Source organism: Homalodisca vitripennis, chromosome 4 (genome assembly GCF_021130785.1).
Source record: "Homalodisca vitripennis isolate AUS2020 chromosome 4, UT_GWSS_2.1, whole genome shotgun sequence".
Lineage (NCBI taxonomy): Eukaryota > Metazoa > Arthropoda > Insecta > Hemiptera > Cicadellidae > Homalodisca > Homalodisca vitripennis.
Genome location: NC_060210.1, coordinates 41,323,883 through 41,351,082, shown reverse-complemented (window position 1 = coordinate 41,351,082; position 27,200 = coordinate 41,323,883). Strand labels below are relative to the sequence as shown.

The following is a 27,200-nucleotide window of genomic DNA, read 5'->3' as shown; positions in this document are numbered from 1 at the left end:
GATACGTAGATCAGCAGATTACCTTGAAAACCATCTTCTAGGGTCCACTTATTTAAAGAACACATAAAAGTACGTATACTTTACACATAATTAGAAATTTTCGATTGCACTGCAATCTTTCTCAACCAGTAGAGAACACTCTAGTAGTCTATTCACGTTGGGTTGTAGAGTCAATGTGGGAAGCAGTGTTACCAATTCACTTTTTATAGACACTGTTGTCATTTTATAACTGTTGACAATATATTGAGTACTATATTAAATATCTATGAAGACTGTTAGCCTACTGAAGGGAGTGGAGGGAGGGACTTATCTCAGGTTTAGGTTTAGAGAATGTTTTGGCCCATTGGTATGCTAATTCTTATCTTCTTAATGGTAAGGGATTACAGTTACCCAGCAGGGATCACTTCTGGCTGGTTTATACCTCCCATTTGAACCTAACAGAAAGGACTGATGTGTCACTTAAATCCAGGCAACCTTATGAATGTCCAGGAGCGGCAAATCACTAACTGCAAATGTAGAAATTCTGGAGTTCAAGGACAATTCGATAGGTCTAGTCTACTGCGGGAGATGACTGTTGAGTTGGTGAGGTTTGTTCCCTAACCTCAGAGATTCTTGCTAACCTCAACAAGTGTGTGCCACCCCTTGCCTACTTTGACTGGTGAGGCTGATTCAGAGCTGGCCTCCCCTTCTTCCGGGGAGACATGACTTTGAGATTTAGTGCCCTAATTCTCCTTCTTGGATCTCAATAGGAGGCGGCCCCTAACTCTAACCCTAAACCTGAAAATCCTGTCACTCTGGAAGCAGCGCTAAGGTTCTTACAGGACTAAGTGCAATTTATATGCTTCTTGACTTGAAAGAACAATAAAAAGGGATTACAGTCTTTTGGAAATGATTTTACTACTGTGAATTTAAAACCATTATTGAAATCTGTGATGTGGTTTGCAGCATGTTGGAGGACTGGTTTGTCTTTATAGCCCATGCTGACATCTTGTCTGTGCCCATTCATTCTTGTTCTTAGGCTTTTGGTTGTGAGGCCTACATATTGTGCAGGACAGTGTTGGCATTGAAGTTGGTAAATGAGATTCTCTGTAGCGCAGGTGTTGTGTCCTTTTATCTTAAATACCTCCTTTGTTGATGAGCTAGTGAAGGTGTAAGTAGGTTGGTTTATGGGAAGTGTTTTGCACTTTAAGTTTGTACATGGGAATGAACCTCGGGTTGTGTTGGGATTGTTTTTACTATTTGGTGAGGTGGGATCAGGGATTTTAGGATGGATCGGCAGATTTTTCAGATTAGGGGGTTGTCTGAAAGTGATAGTGGGAGCAGATATTAAGAAATCCTTTGTTTGAGACGAGGCTTGTAAAAATTTTAAGACATCTTTTAATATAGAATGCCATTTTTGTAGGCCATGGTTGAATGTTGTTGTGAAGGACTTATCACATTTGGGGAACTAGGTTCTTGTGAATTTTTGGTAAGATTTAAACTGTGGTGTCGTTGGGTTATGGTTGGTCAGGAGTTTCAGGTTTTCTTTTGATATGTTCTGGTGGGGGGCCTTCCTTTCAAGCCACGTTTGAAGTTCTGTGTTGAATTTGTCAGTGGGGTTATGGTTCAAAAACTTGTAAGTGGAGATATCCCTAAGTTGCCTATAGGCCTCATATATGTAGTCAGTTGTGTTCATCATTACAGCGGTGGATCCTTTATCAGCCGGTAGAATTTTGATATGATATTTCTCCTTCAGTGATTGCAGTGCAGATCTTTCTTTTCTGGTGAGATTGTGTGTTTCAAGTAGCATGTCTTGGAAAGTTGGTGTAGTGATGATTTGCATAATATAGTTTATGTATAATTCAATGGGGTGGTCTCAAGGTAATGGTGGAGGGTCCCAATTAGAAGGTGGTTTAAATTTCTTTAGGCAGTCGTCAGGAAACAGTTGTTAGGAAACTGTTCATTAAGTGTATTACATATCAATAGCATAATGTGGAGGGACACCATCTTGCTGCAGCCACATTCTTTGTCTAACTTATTTCAGAAGATCCACTGATATGTTAGACCCATTCTCTCTTGGGCCCATAAACAATAGTTGATATGCTAAAGATAGTAATCTTCACTGAGCTCTTGATGTAACGATATCTTATAGGTTTGCATCTTATTTTCGTGGTGGATTCTCAAAACTATCGTTTGACTCAACCCAGAGTCAGCCGATACTCTTTGGCTTGAGTCCTGTGGGTTTTGTAGAGCAGTTATCTAAACATTGACAGATTTTTCAATTCCAACTGGCCTCGCAATCTTCTTATCTTTGTTGTGATCACAATGCATACTTCCAGTTTCTCAAACACAATCAGCTAATGTGTTGATGGAGTTTGTATTGGCTATTCTTAATTTAATCACTTCATTGAGAATACACTAACCAATACTAAACTTTTTATTTTGTGAGGCCTTTCGGTAGTAAGGCTATCTTCTTCAGACACATCACAAAAGTAAATATAAAAAGTAAGTTTGTTTTTAATAATAGTTAGACATATGTGATTTTAATAATTAATTTTCCTGTGTGGCGTAGTGTGTAAAACAAAGATCAGCTGAACTTTGAAATACCTTTCATGAGTACTGAGATGTCTTTCAGGCAAGATGCAGCAGTTGCAGTGAAGTTTTATTAACACTCACCCAAAACCATCAACATATCAAACACCTCTGCAATGGTGTAAGCCATTTTAAAATTTAAATAAATTAAATTAAAAACAAAAAGATTACTGCTACTTTACGGTAAATAAGTTTCAGAAATTGAGTGTCAAAACTGTTACAAGATTAACAAATCAAAGATAATGATTCCTAGCTATCATTTCGATGCGCGCACAGCCAAGCAGTACGGACATGGCAAAATCGCGCTCAGTATATCTCCGAATAAAATTGATCTTGCGTGATTTATTAATTCTGGGTGACAAACGAGTACACTGTAGGCCTCTTCTTGAACAATAATTGTATAGTTTGTGAAGAATATCATCGGGTTGTGTTTGTTTTCTGTTTGTTATTAAAGTGCTTCAAACATAACCTCAAAGTGGCAAGTTGTGCAGTATGCAACAAAGTTATAGGCAGTAAGCAATTAAAAGTGACAAGTTGTAAATGTGGCCAGGACTTTCATGGCACATGCCTCAAGATGGACAGGGCAGATTTAGATAACCTAACGAGTGAAGGCACTATTTGCCGTTGCAACCCTTGCAGCGTCACTCGCAGAGCCAGCTTGAGATTGGACTCCAAGGCTAACGAAGGTAATCTCTCGTTTCAGGATATAATTACTGCAATATCAGAATTATCAAACCGCCCATAGTCTGTAATTGAATTTAACAAATCATATGAGGTACTAAATGACAAGCTGGATGAGAACACTAAGATGCTTAAGGAACAATCTGAACAGGTAAAAGAATATTTTGAGATTATCGAATGTCTAAGAAAAGAAAATAAAGCACTGAAAGAAAAAGTAGAAATGTTAGAGAGTAGGATGGATGAAACTGAACAGTATTCTAGGAGGAATACCATTGAAATTCTAGGTGTGCCACATGACAGTAAGGATGTACCTACAAGTACAGTGAAAAATGTAGGTAAAGCATTAGGCATGGAAATAACTGATTCAATGGTTGACAACTACCACTCTTTAAGGAAGAGACCTGAATCGGATGCTCCGGCCTGAATAATTGTAAAGTTTGTAAGGCGATTTGATGTGGAGCAGCTGCTAGCGAAAAAACGCCAGAAGAGAGAACTATCTACAAGACACCTAAACCTTCCTAATGAATACACTACACCCAATCTTCATAAACGAGTCTCTATCACCTACCAGAAGGAAACTACTCGCCTTGGCTCGTGAAGCAAGGAGAAGACAGAACTACAAGTATCTTTGGGTCAAAGGAGGAAGAATATTCTTAAGAAGGGAAGAACAAGGTCCTGTTTGCGTTATTAAATGCCAGGCTGACCTCAATAACTTGTAAGGTAGGACTATTAAATTACTATATAGCTACAATTGTTTATATTTTGATAATGTTAGCCTGTTACTTTGACTGGATTGCTCCTTGTTGAATAATTTTGTCTGAAATATGGATTAAGGAATCTGAAATTCAACTTTATCAAATCCCTAACTATAATCCTTATATTAAAACAAGTGAAACCAAAAGAGCAAGCGGAGTAGCTGTCTTTTTCCACTGCACTATAACATTAAAAACTGTACCGGTTAGCTTTACGTCAGCAGATGTATTAGACATACATTTTCTTGAATTAGGCTATAGTTACAACTTATTAGCTATATATATTACATGAATATAGTAATACTCTTTTTATAGGTGAGTTGAGGACATACCTTTCAAGAGATTTTATAAAATCATGTAGAAATTTGTTAATAATTGGTGATATGGAAAATAATAATGTAATAGATGAGTATAAGTTTCTAATTGCTAAAAATGGATTACAGACACTAATTAACTCTCCAACCCGAATAACAGAGCATTCTGAAAACTGCATTAATCATGTGCTTGCAAAAATAAGCAATATAAATGAAGTATTAATTGACACTGCAATAATAGAAGGCAACATAACAGATCACTGCATGACAGCTGTATGGTTGAGGAGAGGGGAGGGGGTAACAGGTAATTCAGTGGCGGTAAAGGTCGCGTCCTTGGCTTACCGCATTAACTACATTAAACTAGACAGCTTACTGAATGACACTGATTGGAGTGATGTATATTTACAAACAAATGCTTCACATGCTTTTGATGTTTTTTATAAAATAATTAATACTGTAGTTTTAGAATCTAAAGAGGAAATTAAGCACAACAAACAGAAAATAATTAAACTAAAGCCGTGGATTGACACTGATACCTGTAAACGAATTAAAATTAGGAATACATTATCAAAAAGAGTCAAAAGACAGCCCAACAATACAGTTTTGAATGAATATTTTAAAGGTTATAGAAATAAGTTTAACATCGATATACGAAACTTGAAAAATAATTATTACTCTCAACTATTTGAAAACAGTAAGAAAGATCAAAAACGAACATGGAAAATTTTGAAAGAAGTGACTGGTCAGAAGGTTATTAATACTAATGTAGATGTTAAATTGGAAATTGATGGTGTAATCTTTAGAGATTCATTTGAAGTAGCGAATAAATTCAATAACTATTTTTTATCAGTGGCTGATGGATTAAGCAGGTGTGGCGATAAGCAAGACATTCATTCGCTTGAAATAAAAATTAAGTTTAGTGAAGTTTCTATAACACAATCCATTTTTATAGATCCTATTATAGAGAATGAACTTGTAAGAACTATAATATAATTGAGTTATTAAAAAACGGAAAATCCCCTGGTATTGATGGTATTAGCTCCACATTAATTAAGAAAACCTATAAACAGTTTCTGCCTGTTTTATTGTATATTATTAATTTTAGCTTTCAATCAGGCGTGTTTCCAGACAAATTAAAAGAAGCATTAGTGATTCCAATACATAAGAAAAATGAAAGAACAGATTGCAGTAACTATAGACCTATATCCATGTTATCATTTTTCAAAAATATATGAAAAACTAATGAAAGTCAGGCTAATAAAATTTCTTGATAAAATCAGATTTTTCAGTAAAAATCAATTTGGATTTAGACAAGGTTTAAATACCGAGTTTGTTTTGATCGTATTTATGGATAGGGTATCTAGAGGTATAAATGATGGAAAACGGATTAGTAGTCTATTTTTAGATATTAAGAAAGCGTTTGACACAGTAAATCATTCAATATTGCTCAAAAAACTTTTCAATTGTGGTATAAGAGGAGTGGTTTATGATTGGTTTCAAAGTTATTTATCTAAAAGAAAGCAGTGTGTTAAAATCAATGGAAATATTAGTCAGTTCGGTCAGATTAAACATGGAGTTCCTCAAGGTTCAGTGTTTGGGGCTACATTGTTCTTAATTTACATAAACGACTTATGTAAAGGGGACTTCCATGGACAAGTAGTTTCCTTTGCTGATAATACAGCTCTGAGCTGGTGACAATTTAGACGAAATTGCACTAAACATGAATTCTGATTTGGAAGCTTTGCATTGGTGGTTTACTAATAATAATTTAGTCCTTAGTGTAAGTAAAACCAATTATATAAACTTTAGCTTCAGAGGGAAATTGGTTTTTTCTGATAAAATTGTTTATAAACGCGCTACTTGTCTCTGCAATGGTGGACTATGTAGTGAATATTGTGCAGAGATAAAACAAGAAGACAGTATTAGATATTTAGGTGAGATACTGGATTCAGAATTAAATTGGAAAACACATATTTTATCGTTTAAAACAAAGTTAATAAATATTCTTAGGATCTTTTACTTTTTAAAAAGGATGTGCAAAAATGGCCTAATGAGAACACTTTATTTTTCTTTGGTTCACAGTCGAATAAGTTATGGTATAGAGTGCTGGGGAGTGCTTACATAACCAATTTAAAACCACTCATAACAATGCAGAAGTATTTTGTAAGAATAGTAGCTAAAAGAAATAAATATGACTCATCTTGGTCAATATTTAGATCATTAAAGGTATTAACAATAAGAAATATGTATGTTTATAAAGTTATGAAGGTTTTTTTAACAGAAGTAGGAATAGTTATGTTTGTTATAATGTATATAAAGGAAAATTACGAAATTCTGAAAATGTAGCTGTACCTAGACCATCAAAAACTTTTTTCACTAAAAGATATAACTTTTTAGCCCCTCTGATATTCAATAGATTTGTTTAGTAAGGAGAGTACCGAATTACTTCAGATAAGTGCATTTATTGCCACAAACCTAGCCACTCAATACTGCAATGAAAATGACTTAGTTATACGAGGTGTGTTAGAAAAAATAATGAGACTGATTTCATACTAACCAAAGTTTTTATTATTTTCAAACAACAATGTTATCCCCTTCAAAGTAGTTTTCCTTGGGCAGCTATACATCGGCGGAGTCGTCGTTCCCACTCTTGGTAGCAGCGCTGGAAGTCTTCAATTGGTATGGCTTTTAACTGGTCGGTCACAGTCTTTTGAATGTTCTCCAGAGTTCCAAAATGACGTCCTTTTAGGACATGTTTCAATTTCGTGAAGAGGAAAAAGTCACAAGGACTTAAATCAGGTGAATAGGGGGGTTGAGGAACAACAGTAATGCGTTTTGAGTTCAAAAATTCACAGATGGAAATGGCCGTGTGACATGGAGCATTGTCATGATGAAGCATCCACTTGTCTGCAATTTCCGGTCTCACACGGATCACTCTTTTCCTCAAATTTTCAAGGACACTTTTATAAAACACTTGGTTGACAGTTTGTCCTGGTGGAACAAATTATTGTTAAACGACGGTCTGATCTCACAAGCGCCCTCACACGATCCATGTTTTCGTCCCGTTCTTGAAGTCAAAGGTCTCCCTCCCTGAGCGAGGTTCATCTTCAACGTGTTCTCGGCCTTCCAAAAATGATTTGTGCCAGCGGAAAACTTGTGCTCTCGATAAGCACTGTTTCCCATAGACCTGTTTCAACTTTTCAAAAGTCACACTCGCGGATTCACCAAGTTTAGCACAAAACTTTATTGCACAACGTTGCTCTAAATTTCGATGCTCCATTTCTGTGACGCACAATTAAAACACAACTTTACTAATGGCGCTGTCAAAACTAATGTGTTAACTGTACGGAGTTGTAACTCGGACTGAGGAAGTGGAAGGGATAAATAAACACAGGTTTAGCGTCAGCCGGTAGACACACAACGTTGCCAGATCTCCCCGCAGTGTTACCAATCTCATTACTTTTCTAACACACCTCGTAAACACACAGAAAACTAAGCTAATTATCTTTGGCAGAAGAGGAAGGGAGGACCCAGCATTACCTGAGGTGGAAGTGGAAGACAGTGCATGCTTCCTGGGCATTACCATTGACAGTTCCTTTACCTGGACAGCCCACATTGACAATGTATGCAAAAAATTGAACACTGGTATATTTTTAATACAAAGAATGATGCCAATTGGCACTCCAGAAATAGCAAAAATAATTTACCACACTTTCTGTGAAACCCACATAAAGTATGGTATAGCTGCATGGGGCGGAACTACCAAGACCAACATGGACAGGATTTTAATATTGCAAAAGAGGGCTGTAAGAACTATACTAGGCCTAGAACCTATGGAGAGCTGCAGAGAACATTTTAAGAACCTCAAAATCTTGACTGTATATGCAATGTACATTTGTGAGGTGGCTCACTATGCATCAATAAAAAAACCAGCCCAAGGAACCGACCTTCATAACTATAATACAAGACATGCAAACCGCTTCAATCTCCCCAGCTCATCGAACTTCTCTTTTTGCAAAGCAACCAATATATGCCGGTATAAAGATCCTCAACCACCTACCACAAGACTTCAGACAGGGAACTGGTGCAACACTAAAGAACAGACTGAAGAATTTGTTGTTAGACAATCCAATCTACTCAATGGACGAATTTTATCAAACAACCTGGACTTAAGTATACATATTATATTGTATTACAATTTTATGAAAATACTCATGTTTGTATCCAGTATTGTTTTGACACCATTGCATTTCTTAAAGAAATTGTAATAAAGAATATTCTGACTTCTGCTTACACTTTTAATTCTTTTTATTACATATGTGGCAGTGTTTAGCTTCTTGCAGAGGCTATCAATATGTGGACTCCAGGTTAGTATAGCGTCCAAGGTTAGTAGACCCAGAATCTTGGTTTCCTCTTCATTACTTATGTCAGGCAGCACAGGAACTTTTCCCCTCCTTCCTCCAAAGTTAATCTGCTTCGTCTTGGATGGATTTACAGCTAGATCATTTGAAGAACAGTAGTCATAGGTCATATTTAAAGCTATATAGGCATTTATGCTGAGGTCTTCGGTGGTTTCACTTTGGAGTAGGAGGGTAGTGTCATCTGCAAACATAACTACCGGGCTGAAGTCTTTTACATAGTCAGGGAAGCCACTGGCCAAGAGTATAACCAAGACAGGGCCGAGCACAGATCTCTGAGTGACTCCCCTAGTCATTGGTTGCGGTTTTGATCTAACTGTCTGTGTCACTCCATTAGTAGTGTGGTTCAGCTCCACTAGTTGGCTTCATCCTGTGAGATAGCTCTCAAACCAGGTTTTAGGAGTGCCTGTTATTCCCAGCCCATCAAGTTTATCTCGAATTATCTTATGTCCTATGCAGTCAAATGCTTTTGAGTAATCCAGTAGTAATGCTGTTGTGAACTTTCTGTTGTCAAGATAATCTATAATAGACTCTATAAGATCTATCATGGCCGTGGTTGTAGACTTTCCTTTGATGAATCCGTGTTGGCTGTTGGTTAGAATGTTTAACACAATTAGATGGGCCAGAAGTCTTTTCAATACAATCTTTTCCAGTATTTTTGAGAAGGTAGGAATATTTGAAATGGGGCGCTAGTTTAAAATTTCAGTTTTGTCCTCCTTCTTTAACTTTGGGTACACTTTAAGAGCAGAGGGAAATATTCCTGTTTGAAGAGACCTGTTAATAATAGTAGTCAGTGGTGCCAGAACAGCACCCACACAGTGCTTTACCAGTTTTCCCGAGATTTCATCAGTACTGCAGGAGGCATTGTTTTTTTAGCTTAGCTATTGTATCTTTAATTTTTTGTTCATTTGTCAGTGAGAATGTCAGATTATGTTGTAATGAGGATGGTGTACTGGTTACTACTTTACTTTTGGTGTTCTGTTTGTTTTCTTTTAATGTGTTTTCGCCTATACCAGCAAAACATATATTAAATTCCTCTGCAATTTCATTACGTTTGTATAGTACTTTGCTTGCACTTATAAGTTTCATGGGCTGAACTTCTTTTTTGCCTCGGTTTGCTGTTCTTTCTTGGTTTATTATCTGCCAGACTGTTTTACACTTGTTGCCCGATTGGGGAATTTTTGGGTTGCTTCTGCTTGTTTAGCTTGGTTTAGGTTGAGGTCATAACACGTCTTCCTCTCGGCCAAGATGGTTTTATCCTCTGTCTGCCCAGTTAGCTCATACCTATGAAGAGAGTTGAGATAGTCTTGTTTTAACTGTATTGATCTTCTGTCTGTGAACTGTTGCACTCTGAAAACAAACTCCACGTTCCAAAAATACCTCTTACAGATTACTTGGGGTTCAAATTATGTTTTGATTTCTTTGGTCACAAAATAGGGGGGCACAGTTGAAACAGAGTTTCTATCTTCATTTGTTATACCGCTACAATTAATGGCCCAGGTGTTCTGGTTTATCCTGTATTCTTATCAAGAGGTTAACATAATAACTTTTGTGAAATCAAGATTTATTGGAAAAGATAGGGTCGACAAACAAGTATACTATCTATCATCTCGTTACTACAGTATAGGCTCAATCCACCAAAATGAGTGGTGAAAGTAATAAACATGATCATTAAATAAGTTTGAATTAACGTTCATATGCTAAATAGTAATATTGGTAGATATTATTTGTTACTAGTCCTTTAGGTTTGTATGGTAGGTTTTGTTACAACTAAAATAATAATTATTAGCTACTAGCTGACAATGTGATTAAAACAGCTGATTAAAAATGATTTTTGAGTTGAAAATTTCATTCCTACACGTGCTATTTAAAAAGTTTTTTAGTACTAAATTTCCTAAATACTTTCAGGAGGTACCCTCAGTCCCTCCTATTCTCGTCTTCATCACATTACCATAGACAACCCTTTGGAAGAGTGACTGCACACTTCTCTGTGTACAATACTAGTTACACAAGTATCAAACTACTGACCACAGCAGACATCCATATCACTTAATCCAGACATACCTCTAGATGGTCAGGATCATCCAGCACGTGACACGTCCTGGTGCATGCATGGCCACATTCCAGACGGAAGGGGCAGGGCTGAGGGCAGGTCTTGTGGCCCTTCCGGTAGCACTCCAGCTGCACTTTGTGATCACAATGAGTGTAACTTATAGTCACCATCTCTTTGCACTGTAGTTTTCTACAACACAGAATAAAAAATTTGAGGTAATTTATAAATAACTATTAACAATGCAACTTATAAACAAAAATTACTGTAAAAGAAAAGAAATTTCTGTTTTTTTTATTTTTGCTACGTCTACATACAATACAGGCTCAACTGTTTTGAACAAAAGAACATTCAGTTATTGAATATGTGTTTCTCATAATAAATTATATTAATAACTTAGGACTAAGTCAGCATACAATAAAATCCAGAAAAAAACTCTAAAAGACAGATACAAAAATTTACATCAACTGTGGTAACTATAGCAAAAGGTCAATCTATAACTTAATGTGTCAAAACAATCATCTTATAAAATAACATATTGACAGTTCTTTGGATTCAAAGAATTCCTAAATAGAATAAAATGGTAAATTAACCAAAAGCCCATATAACTTATTCTTGAGTAAAGATAAAAAGTAGTTCTGCCATTTCTGAAGAGAGTTTGTTGAAAATTTTTTTACACCTAGTACCTTATAACTTTTTTCAGATTTTGACAGTCTACAAAAATGTGTGTCAATACATTTGTTATTCCTGTATTATAATCATGGATGTCCTGTCATAGGTGGATAAATGACTTTTTTTAAATAGTAGTACATAAAAAATATAAAGATTTATGACAGTTAAAAATTGTATTTTTTTAAAAAGAGGTTTGCAATGATCCAATTTGTGATTACTCTAACAACCTTTTTTTTTAAGTAGTAATATCTTATTAATTTGATTATTGTTACCCCGGAGTAAAATACATAAGTGATTATACATAAAATACATAGCATACATGATTATGCTTTGTAAGAAAGCAAAATATGCAGACTGTAATGTTATTTAGGTAAAATTTTAAACTTCTGAGTAAAATATAACTAGAGACAATCTAGCTGAATTGTATGCTATATGAGGTTCCCAAGAAAGTTTTTGATCAATATAGACACCCAAAAAACTTGACGCTTTCTACACTAACTTGTTCTGGGAAATCTCTGAAGCTAAAATATATTTCTTGGGTTTTACTTTCATTCATTAAGAAACCATTTTCCCTAAACCTAGTTGAAACCATTGACAGAGTTGAGTGTGTCAAATGTTGGAGAGTTTGTAAATCGAACTACTATTCAAAAAATTGTGTCCTCCTATATACACAGGGTGTTTGGTTGGCACCGTTACACCTTTGACGTTATAAGGAGTTCAAACTCCTCAATAGTGTTGTTAAGTCAAGTGTATAACAATACTGTATAATGTCAGTTTTATTATAATATTATAAAACTATTAAAAATGTATATTTTAAAGTAGGTATTTAATATTATTTACTTACTGTGTTATAGTTTTTATTTTCCTACTCCAAAAGGCATTAGACTAATCTTGAAGTGCTAATTCTGTAATTAGTTGAAAAACTTTTGAGTATATAAATAATTAAATGAATAATAAATATTTTTTTCAGCACGTATTTAACGCGGACTAAAGATAGTAAATAGTTACCCCTACATTCAAACAAATATTCATAATCCCATTTAGATCGTACTAAAAATGTGTAATAGTTATTTTATAAATGTGAAAAAATCTTGTAAAATAAAAAAAAACTTGGGTGTAAGAAGTGGATCATTTATGTCTAAATAGTCGATGATCCATGATTTTCATTTCCAGTTTTACAAGTATTTTCCCATCTATTACAATTACTAATAGAGTAAAAACTACTACTTCAACTACTATTTCTATTATTTTAATTCTCCCTAAATAGAATACAATTTGACTCAGATTAAAATTTTGATTATCTAAAAAATTTTGAATGCAAAGGTGCGGTGTGTTGTACCTTGAATTAAAGGTATTTTGAAACTCAGCAACTTTGGCATTTAACATTTTTTCATATCTCTAACCGTTTCAAAATAGGGGCAAAAACATTAAATTTTTTTTCAAAAATGTACATACATATTAAACAGAAAAACTTGCAATTGGGAAATTACTAACAAATAGTATAAAAAAGTTAACAATGACAAGTGCCTTTTTGTTGGACGAGATAGATATCTCTAGTTTTCATCATTTGTCTTCTTTTAACAAGACCTTTCAAATGAGGTATTGTGTGATGGGGCATGCCATATGAAATTTTGGGCTTACCCTCTATATTCCTCATTTTGAAAAAGGGGATAAAGTCCCAAAGGTAAATAAATAAAACATTTAATGTACATTATTAATGTCATTAATGAAATAGCACATTTTCTTTAGTTGTTACAGTGTGCTGAATTTGGTATTTGTAGAGGATGCCATTCCAGGGATATACAGCCGTTTTCACACTTATGCCTGACCCTGTAAAGTAATAAATTAAATCGAACCAAATGACAGCAGCTACTTTTATCTGGGACTGGGCAAAATAGAAAACGTTTTAATTTTGAATAGTTTTTGCTACCATGTTGAAATATTTTGAAAATTTTTAAACAAATTATAACATTTTTGGCTTAAAACCAGCTTTAAAATTATGTATCACTTGATATATACATGGTGATTACCGGGAAACATATGTTTTTGACTTGGGATATACAAGGAATATCGGTCGTGTCGGCCGGAAGTTGTTGCGCTGTGGAGGGGGGAGTGTGCAGTTGTAGTAGCTGTGCAGTTTCAGTTGTAGCCGAGATGTGGAACCTTAAGCATCGTACGTTTGTCATGCGACGGTTTTACGCAAATGGTGAATCAGTCACTCAGACTCAGCGAGACTTTTGTGCACATTGCACGGCATGGTGCTATCGTAACACGATATTGCGTTGGATACATAATGTTAACACAACTGGATCTTTAAATGATGTTAAACCTCCTGGACTGGCAACAACAGTTAGTACCCCTGAGACAGTTGAACGAGTGCACCTTGCAACAGTTCAGAGTCCTAGCCGCTCAATTCGGAAGCGGACATCTGCTCTCGGACTTTGCCCATCCACAGTCAGGAAGATTTTGGTCACACATCTTAAATTTCATCCTTTCAAGCTGGCAGTATGTCATCAATTAAGTCAAGCAGATAAGAGACAACGTGTAAATTTTTGTAACACAATGGGTGAAATTTTGGAAGAAAATGACGAAGCAGTTATCCTTATGAGTGATGAAGCGCATTTCCACTTGGAAGGAGTAGTCAATAAACAGAATTTATGGTTTTGGTGTGCAGAAAATGTCAAAACGTAGCTGAGAGACCTCTTCATAGCTTACGTGTGACTGTGTGGTGTGCGTTTAATGAAAAGGGGATCATTGGTCCTTACTTTTTTGAAGATAACGATGGCAGTGCAGTGACAGTGAATGCACAACGGTACCTGGAAATGTTGGAAGAGTATCTCTTGCCAGAACTGTGCCGTCAACGTATAGAGATACGTAATGTTTGGTTCCAACAAGATGGGGCAACAGCCCATACGGCTCGCATTAGTATGGAATTCCTTCAGCGAACATTCCCTACAAGAATGATCTCACGTTTTGGTGATGTCACTTGGCCTTCTCGCTCACCGGATCTTACAATTCCAGATATCTTTCTGTGGGGATATTTGAAATCTAGAGTTTATATAAACAAGCCACGAACAATAGAGGAACTTAGAGAAGTTATTCGCCAGGAAATCAATGCCATTCCTAGAGATATGTTAGCAAAGTTCGTAGCAAGTTTTAAAGAACGCCTTCAACACTGTATCCAAGCAGAAGGCAGCCACCTTAGAGATGTAATTTTTAAACGCTAAATTGTAAGTAATTTTATTCTGAAATTGCATATTATGTACACTGTTTTTCCACTCATGATTACATTTTTTGCTTTGAATTGCTTGAGTACTCATTATTTGAAAAACATGGGTTTCTCCGTAATCACCCTGTATATTTATAGTAGAACTTTTAGAGATTCAAATCTATGGCTCTATATTTCAGGAACATCCATTAAATTGAAAGAGTTAATAATAATGTATAAAATAGTCAATAGCTTGTTTAGTGGGTTTACAATTTATTTGGTGGTTTCTAGCTCATACCGTTCCCCTTGTATAAATAGTGGACAGGTGGTCTGTGACTCAGTATTATTATTGTTAGCCAGAGTATATTTAAAATTTCAAATAGTTACTAATGAATTAAAATTGTTTTAAAACTAAATATTTATTTACTTATTATTACAAAATAACTTATTAAACTAAAACCTAAACATAAATTTTACCTATATAAATGGATGCTGATTCATGAAATCAAATTGTATATTTAATATTTATAATAAAATACTTAGTACAGATTAGATGCAATCTTATAATATATTCTATTGAAGTTTAAAAATTACAGAATTTCAGACTATAAAAGTAAAAGCCTCTAGCAGCCCAAATTCTACAAAATTTTAACCTAATCTAGAAATATTGTTTTGGTTTGTACTACTAAAATTATATTTACATTGTTTCAAAAAAGTATTTGAAAAAAATTAAGTTTTACGAAACACTGTATTTGTACCATAATTTATCATTCAGCATAACGAAATTTCTTCTTAGTTAGCAAATTGGACTGATAATTAATTGAAAAATCAATACTTCAATCTTGCCTAAGAGCTAATCCTTGTGTTCTTTTCATCCTATCCCATGATCTTTAGCTAGCTGCTGTTGTTGAGATGACAAGGCTAAAGGTTTTTAAAAGAAATAAAAAATGTTTGTAATAAATGCATGGAAATTGTTACATTGAACCCAAAAACTGACAGTCTAGCCTCCCATTCATAAAGTGTGTTTGTATTATTAATAGAAATTACTATAAGGGAAATTACATGCAAGATGAAAACTTGGAAATGTTACCTGTATTCCACACAGCACTGCAGAATGATGTGGTGACCACAGTCAAGCACTCGGTCCATGGGTGTCAAGCATTTATCACACTTTTGATAACACTTCTTAGTGCAAGGGTGTCTTTCCTCACATAAAAACCTGCAAACATCAAGTGTACAATCAATTATTTTTTAATATAAATTTTCAAAAGCTAACAAATTCAGGAGCGTCATTTGTGCCGCCCGCAGTAATCCCAGTAGCCATGCAGGAAGCACTATGGTGCTAAATAGTTTTCTCAATAATCTCTCATCAGAATACGTTTTTGATCTAGCAGAATAAATAAGAAACACTTTTAAGCAGTTTTCCCACTAAATAACAGGTGCTCTCCTTATTTACGAGGGCTGTTTTTTTTCAACTTCCGATGTGGTATAAAAATAAAACTAGGGAGAGTAATTAAATTAATTTATTATCAAAAGTTAGGTACATTATTAGCTACTTTTCAAAATAATCGCCATTTAAATTGAGGCATTTTTCATACCTGGGTACAAGCTTCTTAATACTTTCTTCATAGAAGTTTGCCGCCAGTGATTTGAGATGAGTTTTCACGGCGTCTCGCAGCGCGTCGTCTGTTCGGAAGCTCTGCCCTCCTAGCATCTTCTTCAGTTCCGGGAAAAGGTGATAGTCACTCGGAGCTAAGTCAGGACTATATGCCGGATGGTCAAAAACATCCCATTATAAACCGTCAAGAAGACGCTTTGTCAAAGCAGCACTGTGAGGACGGGCGTTGTCATGAATGAGCACTACAGTACTTCCGATGTGAGCATTCCTCTCCTTTTGTTCTGGATAGCTCTCCGCAAACGTTGTAACGTACCGCAGTATCCTTCCGCATTGATTGTGGTACCTGGCTCTAAAAACTCAACAAGCAATACACCTTTTTGATCCCAAAAAACACGGTGGCCATAATCTTTTTGTTGTTGAAAGTTTTTTTGAATTTTTTGGGTTTGTTTGGAGAGTTTGAATGCATCCATTGTTGGGACTGCTGTTTCGTTTCTGGGGTGTCATACAGAACCCTTGTCTCATCTCCTGTCACGATTTTGATCAAAAACTCTTCGCCATCAGCTTCATAACGGTTCAAAAAGACGTTGCTGACGCCATTCACCGAGCTTTGTGGTCATCAGACAACATCTTCGGCACCCATCGCGCACAAAGTTTTTTGTAGCCTAACTTGTCAGTTACGATAGAGTATAGGGCTGACCTTGAAATCTCAGGAAACTGATTGGATAGCTCCGTAGTCGTAAACTTTCGATTGCTTCTTACACTTTGGTCAACTCGATCAACGAGGTCTTCGTTTGCGACCGACTTTCGTCCTTGGCCCCCTTCATCATGAATGTCAACTCGTCCATCTTTAAATTTCCTACACCAATCACGCACTGCACTGTCACTCATAAAGCTTTCACTGTATACTCGTTCCATTCTACGGTGAATTTCTGCTGCAGATAACCCTTCAGCTTGCAAGAATCGAATGACACTTCTCAACTCTCACTTGGCGGGAGATTCTATCATGGTAGCCATGTTTATGTGTCGCTAGATAATTTAGAAATGGCGTTGGCCGTCCGAAAATGAGTAAGGTTGTAGTGGGAGAGAAGCGCAGTCGACTGCCGCGCATTATTGGCCGATACCGCTCGCCCAGCCATCTGCGGCACGATCGGAAGTTGTAAAAAAAACAGCCCTCGTATATTTTTCAGATCCAATACACTGCCATATGATGGTATTCAATCAGTTATTCTAAGTAATAAGCTGATTCTTTTTCTGTTTGTGTACTGAATACAGGTAGTAATTTCACATTACCGGTTTACCTAATAATTGTAAACATTTTGTTGTGTTTACCATGATACACGTGGCTGTTTGTGTGATTATTGATTGTGTAAAATTGCACGAAAAAAATACAGACAAATTTTTGGCTAAGATGTTCCTATGAGACTTACTGCTCGGCATTTTCCCACCACCATCTCTGCTACAGATAAGAAGGACAAGCCAAAGAGAGCACGCCACGAGTGCAGATAGACCAGCGTCGTTGAGCAGCGGCGCCGGGACTCAACAAGGATGTGCTGCAATTGCGATATCCTGCTTTGTGTGCCTGACTGTTTTCGCAACTTTCATACCGTCAAAGATTTCTGGGGAACTTGTGTACTGTTATTAACTTTTACCTAATCTGTACCCTTTTATGTTTATGATAAAATACTTAAATGTTATCATATATTCATATTTTATAAATTTAATAATTTTTGTGCATAATTAGATTAATTTCTGCATAAATACACAATAAACTTCAAAAACATTTAATTTGAGTGCTTTTTATAACACTTCTACTGCAGTAAACCCAAATCATCTAATAAAACAAAATCTAAAATTAAAAAACTTTTTAATAAAACACTTTTTAGGGCACTATTACTGAGCAAAAACTCACCTGTCAAAGTTCAACTAGATTATTTATTTCCAAGGGATCAAAACCATTACAGCATCGAGTATAATAACACAACTATGCATATTTATAACTACGTTGTAAACAAGCTGACTTATAAGGGTGTAGAACAAGACTCAAATTAATAAACAAGTTAACATTAGTAAATAAATAACAAATAATAGTAACATGAGTAAAATCTTATAAATAAAAATGGATTCGCACAATATGTTGCTAAGCACTAATCTTGAGAATGGCTGGACTAATTCGGCTTATTCTTTTTTAAATATTCATTAAAATCCGAGGAAGGTTTATATGAAGAGAAAGATTTTCTATCTCTAACTCCAGCTGTGTGTTACTTTTCAATAGACCTACACAGGTGCTAAATCTCTTCTATGTATGTCAAACTGTTTTCTATGAGCATACACACAAAGACATGAACTTTTCAAACTATTAAACTAATACTATTTACGGTTAGTTTAATTCCCTAAACATAAATGTATGTCTAATTTGCAGGCCACTTGGCCTGCTATCTTTGTACCTTTGGTAATCATTTTTCGAAAGTATGAATTTCTGTAAATCTGATACAGTACATGCTCTCGCTTCATTACCGGTAATCCTATTGCTACATCATTCTATTTTCTCTTTATAGTCATGGCATTATATCCATATTTATATACAGTATCTAATCATTATTGTATGCCTCATCAGTGAAAAAGATGTGATATCACCTCAATAAAAATGTACATATAATGTCTAGAGTATTGTTTTTTGGTTTCATTTGCTGTGGTCACGGGTTCACTGTGCTCGCTTGTTTTCTAAAATAGTAGTCACAGGGTGAATGGTTTGTTGAATCATGTTTGTGCCCGTCCCTCCATTATTTTTCCTTCAGCTACTGTAAATATGCCGTCCCACAATGTCTAAGGAAACCAATTTTTAGACGTACACATTCTCAACACCATTCATTAATTAAATTCCAGAATAAACTAAATGGTTTGAATTTGTCAATCCAAAGTTAATAAGAAAATTTCAATCTTATAAATAAAAATAAATCGCAAAATGTGTTGCTAAGCGCAATCTCGAGAACGGCTGGACCAATTCGGTTAATTCTTTTTGTAAAATGTTCATTGAAATCCATGGAAGGTTTTTATAAAGCAAATTATAAGAAAAGTTACCTAAAATATTTTAGAATTTAGAAAAATTGTAGTTTTTACTTTTTATACGAGGGTCTTCCAGAAAGTAAAGAACGATTGCGCATCACGGGCGGCGCAGTTCCCCCACCACCGCGGTAGATAGCTTGTTCGTTAGCCACACCTTCTGCCTCAGTGTGAGCTGAGTAGCGGTACCGTGAGGTCACGTTTGCGTCTCCTGTGAAAGTTTAAAATGGCGGCGTTAATTGAAAATCCCGCCAAGTGTGAACTGCGTAGTGTGATACGGTTTCTGAATGCACAGAATGTTCGACCTATTGAAATTTATAGGCAAATTAAGGCAGTTTACGGTGACAATGCGATGAACGAGTCATCAGTGAGAAAATGGTGCATTCAATTTAAGGAAGGTCGAACTAATGTGCACGACGAGGAACGAAGTGGAAGGCCGTCACTCGTTACTGACGAGTTGGCAGCGAAAGTTGATGGAAAAATTCAACAAAACCGTCGTTTCACTTTGAGTGGTCTAGTGGAATTTTTTCCACAAATTTCAAGGTCGCTTTTGCACGAAATAGTGACTGAACGTCTTGGTTATCAGAAAATGTGTGCTCGTTGGGTGCCTAAGATTCTTACTGATGTCCACAAGACTAAACGGATGGGAGCAGCTCTTGAGTTTTTGACTCAGTATGACGAAGAAGGTGATGCGTTTCTTGACCGCATCGTAACGGGTGACGAAACTTGGGTTTCCTATCGAACCCCGGAAACAAAGCTCCAGTCAATGGAATGGCATCACTCGAATTCACCAACAAAAAACAGGAAAGAAAAACCAAATTTGAACACCAGGAAATTGATGGCAACAGTTTTTTGGGACCGAAAAGGCCTAATCCATGTGGAGTTCATGCCGAGAGGCGAAACAATCAACTCAGAGGCCTACATCGAGACCTTGCATCGGCTTCGCCGCGCTATTCAGAACAAACGACGCGGAATGCTGTCGTCGAAAGTGGTGCTGATCCACGACAATGCTCGGCCTCATTGCAGTGCACGAACCAAAGCAGAACTCAATTCTTTCAAATGGCAAATCTTCGGACACCCTCCGTATAGTCCAGATCTGGCTCCGAGTGACTATCACTTGTTTCCAAAGTTGAAAGTGCTTTTAGGCGGAAAAAACTTTTTGGGTGACGAAGACCTCAAAGAAGGAGTAAAAACGTGGCTTCATTCCTTGGCGGCAGAACAGTATAACGTCGGTATAGAAAAACTGGTGCCACGCTACAACAAGTGCCTTGACAGTTCCGGCGATTTTGTAGAAAAATAGAGTAAGTTTATAAGTATTTATAAATAAATTTTCATGCTCTTATCTTTTGTTTTTATTGACTTATAACAAAACGTTCTTTACTTTCTGGAAGACCCTCGTAATCCAAATTAAACTGGCACTAAACAGATCTTCACACCTTCAGTTTTACGTCGACAAATTGGCTGAAACATCTGTTTCCATTTAAATTTCATCACAAAAAGACATATTAAGTAAACAGTGCTTGATCAGTAGTGCAATGCAGATAGAAAATAAAAAGTTAATATCAAAATTGTACTCCAGATCAGGCCAGTAAAGAATTTAAATCTTATTAAATGGATTTTAAATATTAATTAAACACTGCTATGTAACCAACCTCAATGAACAAAGTTATGAATGTTTTCACATAAGTTACTTTATACTGATGGGCTTCCTTGACATTGTGATATGACATTTTAACAGTGGCTTTTGGAAAAACAGAAAAATGAACACTAAAATGCCTCAACGATTCATTCTTTCCCTGGCTACAGTCCAAAAAACAAGTGTAACGCAAAACTTTAATAACCATTATTTTGGAATGTTGCATGACCTTAATAAGGATTTCCCCCTTATACCGAAAGTACATAGGAAGTAGGTATTACTTCCCCTTGGCCGTAATAGGCCCAACGTGTGTGTATATTTTCTTCATCAGGACAAAAAAACAAACAACTATGTCCCTGGAAATATTTTTAACTGAAAATAGATTACAGAGGCCAAAGTAGATTGATGATTTTGACCAAAGTAGATTTCCGAGAACTGCATAATCGTATGTATCTAGAATTTGATTGAGGAAATATTGCAAGCTGAAAGGTGACATAGTAAGTGAATTTAAACGTTCTCAAGTAGGCACTTTTTAACCGAAGTAGGCTTCTCTGTCCTACGTAAGTATATATTTTTTCTTCGTCAAGGCAAACTCTGCTATGGTACTGGAAATATCTTAGACCTGAAATATGTGATAAAGGTTAGAAATAGACGCGTTTTGACCAAAGTAGGTTTCCAAGACCTGTGTATTTGTATTTTATTGATCAGAATAATAATGCAGGCTCAGCTGTGACATTGCAAATATAATTAATTAATTTGAACCAGAAATGCTCTTCCACGTTCAAAACATGATATATTACTTAAATTACACTCTGATAATATTTACCATGAACCCTTCCAACGCGGCTAACGCCTATAGATGCGGAACTGCCGATGCTTTAAACGCGGATAACATCTACAAACGCAAAAGCTTTACTTTTGAAATGGCGAAGAATTAGTTGTTAAAACTTCCGTAAGAGAGCAGGTCGATGTTCCTTTCGACTGTCGGGACTAGACAAAACGCTTTGTCACCGTTGATGGACGTTGTAACGGTATCTACTCGGGTTGAAAGCAATCGCCGCCATTTTTTTTATGGCCTGTAACATGGCCTACAGACGCGTTTGTTTCATTCAGCTGTTTAACTATGTGTGTATTGGTCGTATGTTGGTTATATTGTTAAACAAAGTGTTTTGAATCAGTCCGTTGTTATTCTAATAGTGTTTGAATTTATATTCATAATTTTGAATTCATTCAATTTACGTGAACTGATTTCCCAACTTTTATCATTTTACTATGAACAACGTAGTTTGAGCGCATTTTTGGTATGTTATATGTAATATTTTTTTCAATTATTTGTTTTGTATTTTATACCAGTGTCACCATACAAGTCCAGTTTATTTATTCTAAATAAATAAGGTTTATAAGTACAATATTTGTTTCATTTCCCTTGTAGGCTATCGTATAAATAAGTTTGTGTTGAATTTCATATTATTACATTTCAAAATCTTATACTGAACTTATTTATTTTTATGTATTAATTATACAGAAACTTCAGTTACAAATTACTCATTATAAACAACCTGTATAAATGTAATGTAATCTGTCAATTAGTGTTCCTATGTACATTATCCTGCAATGCAGTTTATTCAAAATTTCAAATGTTTTCGTGCGTATAAAATTCTCAAAAATATGTAATATTACATGTTTATTATTTTTTCTTATAAAGGTAATACCAAGGAATATGAAACAAAAATTAGCATTGGGAAATTTAAAAAAAAATATTTTGTTATGTCTTAGCGTTTGACAGTAATTTAAATTAGCGCTTTAAGGGTTAAATAATATCTACTTGATGTATGCTTTCTTAAGTTTTAAAATTTTCATAGAACTCCATCATTTTACATTATAACTGCTTTTACTAAGTTAATATAAGGACTTCTGAAAGATCTACAGAATATGGTAGCTCAGTAAAAACTACTTATAAGAGTAGGTAAGGTCCTTAGAATAAAAGGTACACCAATGCTCACTTAAGCATATAACAGAAAAGTTATTGTTAGCGATTATAATATCAAGCTCAGGGAGCATGTCTAAGAGACTGAACATTGATTTTATCTTGACTAACAGTGAAGATTTTATAAGTAGGCTTACTTGATGTTTGGTCACCACTTTTGACTGGAGATTTTGGGAATTTAAAATCCCTTAAATAGGGCTATTTCTATTCAGTTCATCTAGACATAACTTATCTTAAGTTCACGTTCGACTCAACAAGGTATGTTAAAGTTTGTGAAGTTAGGATTTGAGAATTCTCATCAGACTTCTTGGTTCGTTGAAAAACTTTGAAATATAAGCAATTTCTGGCCAAAATTCAAGAGAAAAAAAGTCTTTATTCTATAGACAATAGACAATATTCTTTATTTGTTGTTTCTTTAAGAAATACAATTGCGTCAATAGTAGATAGTAACAAAAACTTAGATTAATATTTCTTGTTTTACAAATATTGATGTGGTATTTATAGAAGATCGAAGAACTCCTTCAATGAATATACAGGTCGTTCCATCAGCCAGTCTCGAAAAAGTCTTTTCAGTTCGTTCCCTTTCATGTTCTTGAGATTTGGTGGTAGTGCATTAATGATTTTGCGTCCAATGTAAGAAGGTTTTTTCCTGAATTGCGATGTGTGGTGTACAGGGAGAATGTAGTCCATTGCTCGTCTGGTGTGGTATGAGTGAGCATTTTCATTGTAGATGACGACTGCATGGATGTATAGTGCTATGACAGTAAGAAGCTGCAGGGATTTGAAAGCTTCTCTGCAGCTTTCCCTAGGGCTGAGGCTATAGAGTGCCCTTACAGCTTTTTTCTGGAGTATCAGGATTTTGTTAAGATTGGTTTCAGATGTTCCTCCCCATGAAATTAAGCCATATCTGAGGTGGGACTCCACTACAGCATAGTATGCTGTCTTTGCCGTCTCCAAACCTCCTATCCACTTCATTCGCTTTACCACATAAGTGCCAGATGAAAGTTTTTTGGTCAGATCGCGTATGTGATCTGTCCAGGAGAGGTCAGCATTAATTGTTAGGCCAAGCAGTTTTGCCTTTTTTTCAACTAAAATATTAGGTATTTTTGGAATCTGCTCTTGTCTTCTGCTAAAATTGATCTGGGTGATTTTGGATTGATTTATGACCAGATCGTTTTGAAGGCAGTATTGGAGTGATTTTTCTGTTGCTGATGAAATGTCCAAAATTAGATTTTGTGCTGTGTTACTTGTAAACAAGAGAGTTGTGTCGTCTGCGTACATAATGGTTTCTACAGAATTGTCATTGATAAAACTTGGAAAATCGTTTGTAAAAAGTATGAACAAAAAGGGTACAAAGTATTCTCACAGCTGGAACACCCACCTTGAATGAGGAGTACTAATTTGTTAAACTTGAATTTAACTTTTCAACAATGTATTTACCACTCTTTCGGTCAGAAAGCTTTTTAGATCCTCACACTTAAGTTTCAATGCTTAGTCTAGAAATAAACATGAAGTTTAGACGATCCGTCACAGTTAAGTTATACAGCTACCTGTAGCTTTTCCAGTTATAGAGCTATGCTTTTCTGATCTTCTACGCTTCATTATGACATTTGCTTTATTATTTCTCTTTAGAGAGTAAATTTTAGTCTTCCGAGACACAACAGGATGAAATCAATGATTGTCTTTGATTTCTTCTGTAGCCCTAGAACTACTAATAGTTCTAATATTCTGTTGTGTTTCTGAAGTCGGATTTACACTCGCACAATTTTCCTTTTGTGGGAGAGTTGGTTGTAAGATAAGTCTCCTTGTAACTTCAGTCACAGCTGTCCTTTTCTTACTTGTCCTTTACTTGAGCTAAAATCTGTCCTAGTCCTAAGTAACACATGGTCCTACATGGTTCTGTTATGGCATTTATGTACCTGTATGTGGGATTCACTCTAGATACATCGCTGTAAACATCTGATTTACTCAGTGTCTCCTTGTACCTACGTTGTTTTAACTTTCCCAGGATAGGAAGCATTGTTAAGTAAAATATCACCAATAGCTTCTTCATGAATGTTGAGAGCAGAGGTTAGTCTGATATTGTCAGTTTGGAGTTCACTCAGTTGTTTTCTCATTTCATTTTGGTTCTTGGTCAGTTCAAAGATTTGATCCGTTAGAATTTTTATATGATCAAAACATTGAGTCACAATCAGTAGATCTAACATTTATAACCTGACTATTGGCAGTTAAACTTCCCATGCAAGCGGCAGATGCATCTAGGTTAGACTAAGAACAATGTCTTCATAACAATAATTTATCGCCTTGCTTTCCAAATACTTTGATAGACATACCCGCACAGTTAAAATAAAACCATATTTGAAAATTTCACTACATTTAATACCTCCAGAAGTTTTGGTAATGTTTTTATTACAATAACCACACACTTATGGTAATGTTTAGTACCCACCATACATTCAAATTCGGGTATGAGGATTGTTTTCTGTGTTTTAGCTGGGACAACAAGGAATTGAAATAACTTATTTAGTAAAATAAATAGTATGAATAGTCATAGCAATAAAAATATTAATTAAATTAAAATTAATAGTTCTTCTAAAGGTTCCAATATTGTACATTCAATGTACTTATTATTAGTTTGGAGTCTCTATTAATAAGAATAAAGACATATATTAAACAGCAAAGTCAATAATTTATGATAACAGAACAGAAATGGTTCAACCACTCCAACATTACTCACATTTAAAAGACATTAGAATACTCAAATGGCCTGGGAAAGCTACAAACTAAAGATTATTTACAGAAACGGAGTGTTTATTATGTCATTGGTTGAACATCAACATGGGGGATAACATGAACGTCCACTTAAATGCGAGAGCTGATTGGCACACCTAAATCAGTAATCAGTGTAGTTCTGTACCTGTTACAGGGCTCACTGCAGCGGTATCTTGTATGCCTGTCCGTGCTGACATGGCACAAGCTCTTGCAGTTGTGGCCACAAGGCAATCTCTCACCACAGGCCTGGCTGCAGCCTCCCTCTGGCACGGTATTGAAGTCAGTGTGGTCCACAATACGAGTCAGTTGATGTTTGTGTCTCTCACATTGGAGGACCAGAGCAGGGCCTGTCATCAAATTATTAGATATTAAGATATTCCTGAGAAAATCAGAAAAATAATTTTTAATAAATGTATTAAAATTACACTGTGTCATGGAAAGAAATTGTCAAGAAAGACAAAAACTAAGAGCAAGAAAAGTTAAAGAACTATATTTTATAAAAAGACAGGTGTTATTCGTATTGAATTTAAGGGGAGTCGGAACGCAAAAAAAAATTATAAAATTTTTTTTATTTTTTATTTTGATTTGTTAGTTTATTCCCTTTAAAAAAATATAACTCTCACAGTTGTATCTTATTCCTAAGTTTCAAAATTAAATAAAAACTAGAGGTATGTCAGCTGTTTTTGGTCGGAAAACGCGTTGAGAAAGCTGACCACTTCTTTCAGCACATTGTATAGTGCACACTTCTCTATACACAGAGAAGTTTTAACCTCTATGACTTGATTCTTACTCTGTGTTACCTCTGATGTTACTTGACATCTGATTTTCTTATTAGCCTATGTTTGTTGTGAAATAAATCCAACTTGTTTACATTTTGCTTTCAGTGTTTTAGAGAAGTGTTAGTGTATTAATCGTGTTTTAGTTTTTCAGTAACGTTTTATAATTTATTATTATCGTATTTATTATATTATATTAGTGTTGTTTGAGTTGTTTTAGCAATTCCTAGGCAAAAGGTTAGCTACAAAACTAAGAAGAGACATCATTTAGGAAACCAATTCACTAGGCCTAAGACGTCAGTAGATGTTTCACCTAATGGGACGCCACCAAACAAATCACATACTGAGCCAGACGTTTCTAGTAAAAGTAAAAGGCTGTCTTTTGACATGTTTGACCAATTTGTTTCATCTGGATCTGGCACTTTGATTTTTGACATATCATTATTATCCGAAGCAATTAGAAAATTTGTAAAATGTAAGTTTTGTAACCAAACTGACTCAATCGAACTTGTGTTGTGTAGTAATGATAAAGAGAACAATGGACTTGTTGTGAAATCAATGTTGAAATGTACATTCTGTCTGAAGGGAGAAAAGTTCCTGAACTCCAAAACCTTAGCTGATGGACGACTTTATGATATAAATATGAAGTTTGTCTATGCACTGCGAACCATCGGAAAAGGGTCTA

At 35.4% G+C, this 27,200-nt stretch overlaps 1 protein-coding gene across 5 annotated transcripts in view; it reads right to left on the bottom strand.

The window, feature by feature from the left end:
* The window catches only part of LOC124359194 (NFX1-type zinc finger-containing protein 1-like), a 126,709-nt gene that overhangs the window by 51,783 nt on the left and 47,726 nt on the right, over positions 1 to 27,200 (bottom strand). For all 5 annotated transcript variants that reach the window (XM_046811744.1, XM_046811745.1, XM_046811741.1 and 2 more), the window contains 3 exons: positions 25,885 to 26,086; positions 15,757 to 15,885; positions 10,801 to 10,978 (listed from right to left, as the gene is read on the bottom strand). In XM_046811744.1, coding sequence (XP_046667700.1) covers positions 10,801 to 10,978; positions 15,757 to 15,885; positions 25,885 to 26,086 — 509 coding nt within the window. The remainder of the gene's footprint in view (positions 1 to 10,800; positions 10,979 to 15,756; positions 15,886 to 25,884; positions 26,087 to 27,200) is intronic.